The sequence below is a fragment of the Myxocyprinus asiaticus genome, chromosome 43 (assembly GCF_019703515.2).
Source record: "Myxocyprinus asiaticus isolate MX2 ecotype Aquarium Trade chromosome 43, UBuf_Myxa_2, whole genome shotgun sequence".
Taxonomy (NCBI): domain Eukaryota; kingdom Metazoa; phylum Chordata; class Actinopteri; order Cypriniformes; family Catostomidae; genus Myxocyprinus; species Myxocyprinus asiaticus.
In genome coordinates, this window is record NC_059386.1 from 23,328,886 (window position 1) to 23,335,903 (window position 7,018).

Here is a 7,018-nt window from a genome sequence, read left to right on the forward strand (position 1 = left end):
CTTACAGTTCCAAAGCAAGGTCATTGAGCTCTTTTTGGGCTACATTTGACATTAATTTCCATAACTATGTGTTTATGACACGGCTCTTGTCGTTTCCTTTCATGTACCAGACATTTCTAGAGCATAATTGAGTTTTGCTGTATCATTGTCGCATTTCCGACACGAGGTATGTTCTCCTGTGTCTTGAAATCCATTCATATGTTCCGCATTGACGGCAGTTGCGGCAAACTTGAGGGGGATGGGCTGGGATGTTTCTACCAATCATACACTTGGATTTATTTTCCACGAGGCGTGGCATAGTGAAGTATAGCGATTTTTCATTGGTGCTCACCGTTTGAGAGCGCGTCATCTAAAAACTGATTGGCCCAGCTGCCGATAATAAATACTGTTCTAGAACGTTCGGGCGTTCTCTTTTAGCAGCAAGGCGAGGTAGTTGTCGCCACTCCAGCTCTCCACCCGGCATCTTCATCCATCTCGAAAATCTCCAGCGTGGTATGTTCAGAAGCTCTTTGTTCAATCGTTATCGATTATATTGTTTTCTATAAATCTATTTTGTTTGGCACGGCATTTTTCACAGTCTTGTTTTGAAATGTAATGTACAGATGCATATTATGTGCTTTTTTTTTTTTTTTTTTTTTACCTCTCAAATATCGGACGATTTTCATAAGGAGTTCCAGGCCGAACCATTGATAAGACTTAGTGACAGTTCGCTTGATCTGAAACTGATTTCTATTTTTATAACCGTGTATATCGCTTTTCTTAACTCATTCAATATATTTTCATTGTCATTTTGTGTAAACTGCTAATTTAATCTTTTGCGAATATCTGTAAAATGTAAAGTGCCACGGGCACCTTGTGTAATCCTCTCACGAGAGCGGCCCAACCATAAGTCTCTTCACCCCCCCCCCCCCCTTTTTGTTTCTTCTCGTTTCGTGTTACATAACATTTTTATTATAGCAGTATACTAATTTTTATTAGAGCACATTTAATCACTTAAATCCGTCGGCATTTCGTTATTTGAATAGGCCTTAAGAATATCCCAGAAGCTCAAACCACGTGGTCTGACGCATGTCCGCATGCTCAGACATTCATATTATATGAGATAACATCCTCTGCGGTTATATCATAGGAGATAGCGTAACGGTCAACTAACGTGTTGCGAAGGGAAAAAAAAAAAAACAGTACGACAGTAACGCCGTATTTGTTTTGGGGATACCATACAATTGAATGGGGAGAGCCGTAAAGTGACCCCTGCCTGTCGCAGTTTTCCGTGACTTCTCTTAGAAAACAGCGATTTTTATCGTTGGAAACTCCACACATGGTTCAGTCCAAATGGATTTAGTGTAAAACATTGAAGATTAGCGGAAAGGTGGTCAATTCATTAAGTTTATTCGGCGTACTTGAGTGTCTCCTCCATAGACAGCCATTCAAAAATAAGTCCACTTGTCTCGCCAGTGTACCGCCATAGAATGTCTGGGACCGCCGGGTTGTGCCTTTTAAATTATTTTTTTAGGCTAAGCTTGTAGGCTCCATTATTAGAACCCATGGTTTCACAACAGCACATGGCCGACATGCACAACTGCTTCCGCGTTCTAAATGCGGCTTAGGCGCTTCCGGTTACAGTGTTCATTGATATTTTATACCTCTTGAGCTTCAATGATAAATGCAAACATACAACTATCGCAAATGACTTGACTTTGGTTAAATGTCCCAGACTGTAACAAAGACCCCTTTTGAGGCGAGTCTGTTCACTCGGCGGCCATCTTTGGAACGCTCTCAGGCTAACTGGGCAGCTATTTCAATGGATACCAGCTAAGGCGCATGCGCTTTCTCGAATTGATTGACTAGACGATGTCCGTATCCTAAAGGCCATTGGCTCGTTTACCTGTAGGCGGGACTTTTCTATATCCGCTGGGCGTTCCAATGTCATTTTAATAAGTGGTTTATAAATACATTAGTCATTCTCTTACTCCGACCAGACTTTAAAAACAGAATGAAGCAGTTTTGATGACAAATTGAATAGCCCATATTTAATGGCACAAGACTTAATTTCACATTTATTACTCCTTGGTTTTGCCTGCTTTTTCTACTTGTGCATTTATATTGCAACATATCAATGAAGCCATTGCACAAATGGAGATTAAAAACATTTAATACAACTTAATAAAAATGGGGTGATTTTCATGATTTCAGGTCTTTCTCCCTCTATTGAGCATTGAAGTGTATAAAGTGTAGTTTCAAAGTTGAGAAATTTATTCTACTGAAATTAAGAGGCTGTGATCTCTGACAATGTCTGGACTTTAAATCTTTGTCCGTATACACTAAGTGGAATTTCAGGAACTATGCAAATACAGCGCATTGTAAACTTGTTTAACCGAAGCCTGGCGAGCAATTTAAACGGAAGTACATCATTAAGCTGCGTGCAATTAGTCTGGATACTTCCTGTAAGGGATTCTGTTTGGTTTCTGTGGTGTGAAGTATTAAAGTTGTGAATTTTTGGTTTCTTTTCAGACACCATGTCTAAGGGACCAGCTGTTGGTATTGATCTTGGGACCACCTACTCTTGTGTGGGTGTCTTCCAACATGGAAAAGTAGAAATTATTGCTAATGACCAAGGAAACAGGACTACTCCAAGCTATGTAGCCTTCACAGATAGTGAGAGATTGATCGGAGATGCTGCGAAAAATCAAGTTGCCATGAACCCTACCAACACAGTCTTTGGTAAGTGGTCACTTGGTACCATGTCTGTTCAATGTAAAATGAATAAAAATGTTTGCAATGATGAAGTTGATTCCTTGCCATTCGTAGTTTCCACCAGAGGTTGAAAAACCAAAGATGGCCCAAGCACCTTCCTTGGATGTCTGAGCGAATGTTGACTTTTTTTTTTTTTTGAAGTGTATTTATTTTCTTTTTACATGCCCCTTAAATGTGCTCTCTCTCTCTCCCCCAATAGATGCCAAGCGTCTGATTGGTCGCCGATTTGATGACGGTGTTGTCCAGTCTGACATGAAGCACTGGCCTTTTAATGTCATCAATGACAATACCCGTCCCAAAGTTCAGGTTGAATACAAGGGTGAGACAAAGTCATTCTACCCTGAGGAGATTTCCTCCATGGTACTTACCAAAATGAAGGAAATTGCTGAGGCTTATCTGGGGAAGGTAAGTAGTTCAGATGTTTGGAGTGGTTTATTTTTTTCCCCTCATTCTACTGAACTCCGCTGTTGTGCTTCGCAATGATGACGTTGATTCCTTGCCATTCGTAGTTTCCACCAGAGGTTGAAAAACCAAAGATGGCCCAAGCACCTTCCTTGGATGTCTGAGCGACCGGCACTCTGAATTTAAACTGCTAGTGTTACTTGAGAGTTTATTAATTTTTAATCCTCATTGTCATTGCAGACTGTTTCCAATGCTGTGGTCACAGTCCCTGCCTACTTCAACGATTCTCAGCGACAGGCCACCAAAGATGCTGGAACCATCTCTGGCTTGAATGTTCTTCGTATCATCAATGAGCCAACTGCTGCTGCTATTGCCTATGGCTTGGACAAAAAGGTTAGTTACACTTGCGCATTAAAGTCACTTTCTAAATTGGTACCTTGTACATATTTCAGAAAACGTAACTAAGTGCTCATTTCGCAATGATGACGTTGATTCCTTGCCATTCGTAGTTTCCACCAGAGGTTGAAAAACCAAAGATGGCCCAAGCACCTTCCTTGGATGTCTGAGCGAAAATTTATTTAGGAGCATGTCATCTACTTAAAATGGACATGCAAAAATATACATTCTCTAATTTCCCCATTTAAACAGGTTGGAGCTGAGAGGAACGTCCTCATCTTTGATCTTGGTGGCGGCACCTTTGACGTGTCCATCCTCACCATTGAGGATGGAATTTTCGAGGTGAAGTCTACTGCTGGAGACACTCACTTGGGCGGCGAAGACTTTGACAACCGCATGGTGAACCACTTCATCACTGAGTTCAAGCGCAAACACAAGAAGGACATCAGTGATAACAAGAGAGCCGTTCGTCGTCTCCGCACTGCTTGCGAGAGGGCAAAGCGCACCCTGTCCTCCAGCACTCAGGCCAGTATTGAGATCGACTCCCTCTATGAGGGTATTGATTTCTATACCTCCATCACCAGGGCCCGATTTGAAGAGCTGAATGCTGACCTCTTCCGTGGCACGTTGGACCCAGTTGAGAAGTCCCTTCGAGATGCTAAGATGGACAAGGCTCAGATCCACGACATTGTCCTGGTTGGTGGCTCCACTCGCATTCCCAAGATCCAGAAACTGCTCCAAGACTACTTCAACGGCAAAGAGCTCAACAAGAGCATCAATCCCGATGAGGCAGTTGCCTATGGAGCAGGTGGGTTAATTAAGGTTTTTATTCCTGAAATGTCCATCCGCTATGATGAAGTTGATTCCTTGCCATTCGTAGTTTCCACCAGAGGTTGAAAAACCAAAGATGGCCCAAGCACCTTCCTTGGATGTCTGAGCGAGTGCTGATATAACTTGCTTTGCTGCTGATGCTGTCCAAGGTTTTAATTTCTCACTTCTGTTTCAGCTGTGCAGGCTGCCATCCTCTCTGGTGACAAGTCTGAGAACGTTCAGGACCTGCTGCTGCTTGATGTCACTCCTCTGTCCCTTGGAATTGAGACCGCTGGTGGTGTCATGACTGTACTCATCAAGCGTAATACCACCATCCCAACCAAACAGACTCAGACCTTCACCACATACTCTGATAACCAGCCTGGAGTGCTCATTCAGGTGTGTACAAAGTAGTGCTGCTCATTTGATTTTGCAAGGAACCAGGTTTTGGCTTATTTAATTACTTCATGCTAAATTGTCCAGGTCTATGAGGGTGAGCGTGCAATGACCAAGGATAACAACTTGCTGGGCAAGTTTGAGCTCACTGGAATCCCCCCTGCACCTCGTGGTGTTCCCCAGATTGAGGTCACCTTTGATATTGATGCCAACGGCATCATGAATGTGTCTGCTGTTGACAAGAGCACTGGCAAGGAGAACAAGATCACAATCACCAATGACAAAGGTAAGATGTTTCCCCCTCTTACTAGCATCCCCTTTCTGGTCTTGTACTCGAATTCTAATTGTGCCACTTCAGATTAGTTAACTGAGGTCTTTCTGTTAGGTCGTCTCAGTAAGGAGGACATTGAGCGCATGGTGCAGGAGGCTGAGAAGTACAAGGCTGAAGATGATGTGCAGCGTGACAAGGTGTCTGCAAAGAATGGTCTGGAGTCCTACGCCTTCAACATGAAGTCCACTGTTGAGGATGAGAAACTGCAGGGCAAGATCAGTGACGAGGACAAACAGAAGATCCTTGACAAGTGCAACGAAGTCATCAGCTGGCTTGACAAGAACCAGGTAAGTTAGACATCAATTGTGAAACACTTAGTGGTTTTTGTGTCTTGGCAAGCCCTGAAGTGACTTGCATATCCCCTGTTTAAAACTTTCAGACTGCTGAGAGGGAAGAATTTGAGCACCAGCAGAAAGAGCTGGAGAAGGTATGCAACCCCATCATCACAAAGCTGTATCAGGGTGCTGGAGGCATGCCAGGTGGAATGCCTGATGGTATGCCTGGTGGCTTCTCAGGAGCTGGTGCTGCTCCAGGAGGTGGATCCTCTGGCCCAACCATCGAGGAGGTTGACTAAGCCATTCCAAAGCTGCTATGCTATTTCCATAGCAATGTGTACTGTTGCCCTCTGTAGTTTGATTGTCTAAAATTGTTACTGTTTTGATGACTTCAACTTACAGAGAGATTGTTGCTATTAATAAAGGGGGATTAAGGGATCACAGGGAACAGATTTTCTACATTGCACAACCTATTTATAGACTTGTGAAATGTAAATTTCATAAGCCTTTTCCAGCTGCCTCAATGCTTTGAAAAGTGAATAAAGTTGTGACTTATTCCCAGTTCTGACTTGTTTTGGTGTCCTTTTCTAAATTGCTTAAATACTGCAGTTAAATTTGTTCTGCCTTTTAATTTTTTAGCTTGTCTCCATTACACATGGGCAGTGGGCTCTAAATTTCCACAAATGTGTAGAACATGGCCTACCTTCAAAGTTTAAAACAGATTTGAGCTTTGACATGAGGGAATTCTTTCCATGAACAAATGCATGGGGTCTTAACCCAATTGAAGTTCACCCTAAAGGGACTTGATTTACTCTTGCCATCCCAGATGTGTATGACTTATGCAGAACACAAATTATGATTGTTAAAATATTAGCTCTGTAGGTTCATACAATGCAAGTGAATGGTGATCAGTCCTTTTGAAGCGCCAAAAGTCTGTAAAAACTAGTGTTTTAATTGGTGTCTTCTGAAGTGATCCAGTTGGTTTTGGGAGACTAATTTCATTACATATCTTGACATCAGCAGTCTTTTAGTCATGATTTATGCTCTTACACTAACTATAGTGCAATCTAGTATGTTAAGCACCAGGAAGTGAAATCATGATCCTGACTAGAGACCATGATGGCATGATTTTCGGGAGTTATATTTTGGTATGTTCTTGCCCCAAACCAACTGGATTGCTTCAGAAGACTTTAAACCAGCGGAGTTGTATTGATTGTGGACTATCTCCTTTGGAGCTTCAAAGGCCTGATCATTTCACTTGCATTGTATGGACCTACAGAGCTAATATGTTAAATATTTATGCAGAAAGTCTAACACATCTTGGACTGCATGAGGGTGAGCAAATGAGAGTTTTCATTTTTGGGTAAACTATCCCTTTAAATTGGACGTTTATCCACAGCAAGGAGACAGCCCCATTTTAATTCCGTTATAAACCATGACCGAGGATAGTCATAGAATTTGGTATGGGTGACAGGTACTCATGATGGTTTAGAGGTAACTTAATCGAATTATGGTCTGATTGTAGTTCACCCAAAAAATACTTACCCGTGTGACGTTTTAAACCTTTGACATCAGAGGACCACAAAGGAGATGTTAGGCTGTCACTAATCACCTTTTTTTTTTTTTCCACACTAAAATGAATGGGGACTGAGTT

At 42.2% G+C, this 7,018-nt stretch overlaps 1 protein-coding gene and 4 non-coding genes across 5 annotated transcripts; all 5 read left to right on the plus strand.

The window, feature by feature from the left end:
* Positions 1 to 338: 338 nt before the first annotated feature.
* LOC127433351 (heat shock cognate 71 kDa protein-like) lies at positions 339 to 5,925 on the plus strand. The gene is made up of 9 exons (XM_051685165.1): positions 339 to 492; positions 2,512 to 2,721; positions 2,954 to 3,159; positions 3,397 to 3,549; positions 3,805 to 4,360; positions 4,559 to 4,761; positions 4,846 to 5,044; positions 5,144 to 5,376; positions 5,469 to 5,925. The coding sequence occupies exons 2-9, from the start codon at positions 2,517 to 2,519 to the stop codon at positions 5,661 to 5,663; spliced, it is 1,950 nt and encodes a 649-aa protein (XP_051541125.1). The 5' UTR covers positions 339 to 492; positions 2,512 to 2,516; the 3' UTR covers positions 5,664 to 5,925.
* On the plus strand, positions 2,774 to 2,869 carry LOC127434074 (small nucleolar RNA SNORD14). The gene has a single exon (XR_007895980.1). It is a non-coding gene; the product is annotated as a small nucleolar RNA SNORD14 (small nucleolar RNA).
* LOC127434072 (small nucleolar RNA SNORD14) lies at positions 3,229 to 3,324 on the plus strand. Its single transcript, XR_007895978.1, has one exon. It is a non-coding gene; the product is annotated as a small nucleolar RNA SNORD14 (small nucleolar RNA).
* LOC127434073 (small nucleolar RNA SNORD14) lies at positions 3,631 to 3,726 on the plus strand. The gene has a single exon (XR_007895979.1). It is a non-coding gene; the product is annotated as a small nucleolar RNA SNORD14 (small nucleolar RNA).
* LOC127434075 (small nucleolar RNA SNORD14) lies at positions 4,398 to 4,493 on the plus strand. The gene has a single exon (XR_007895981.1). It is a non-coding gene; the product is annotated as a small nucleolar RNA SNORD14 (small nucleolar RNA).
* Positions 5,926 to 7,018: the final 1,093 nt, after the last annotated feature.

What these genes read in the sequence shown, in the direction of transcription:
- LOC127433351 (XM_051685165.1), top strand. Translation starts at nt 2,517, where the DNA reads ATGTCTAAGGGACCAGCTGTTGGTATTGATCTTGGGACCACCTACTCT. An exon ending in CTGAGGCTTATCTGGGGAAG is followed by an intron (nt 3,160 to 3,396) that starts GTAAGTAGTTCA and finishes TTGTCATTGCAG; the next exon opens with ACTGTTTCCAATGCTGTGGT. An exon ending in GGCAGTTGCCTATGGAGCAG is followed by an intron (nt 4,361 to 4,558) that starts GTGGGTTAATTA and finishes CTTCTGTTTCAG; the next exon opens with CTGTGCAGGCTGCCATCCTC.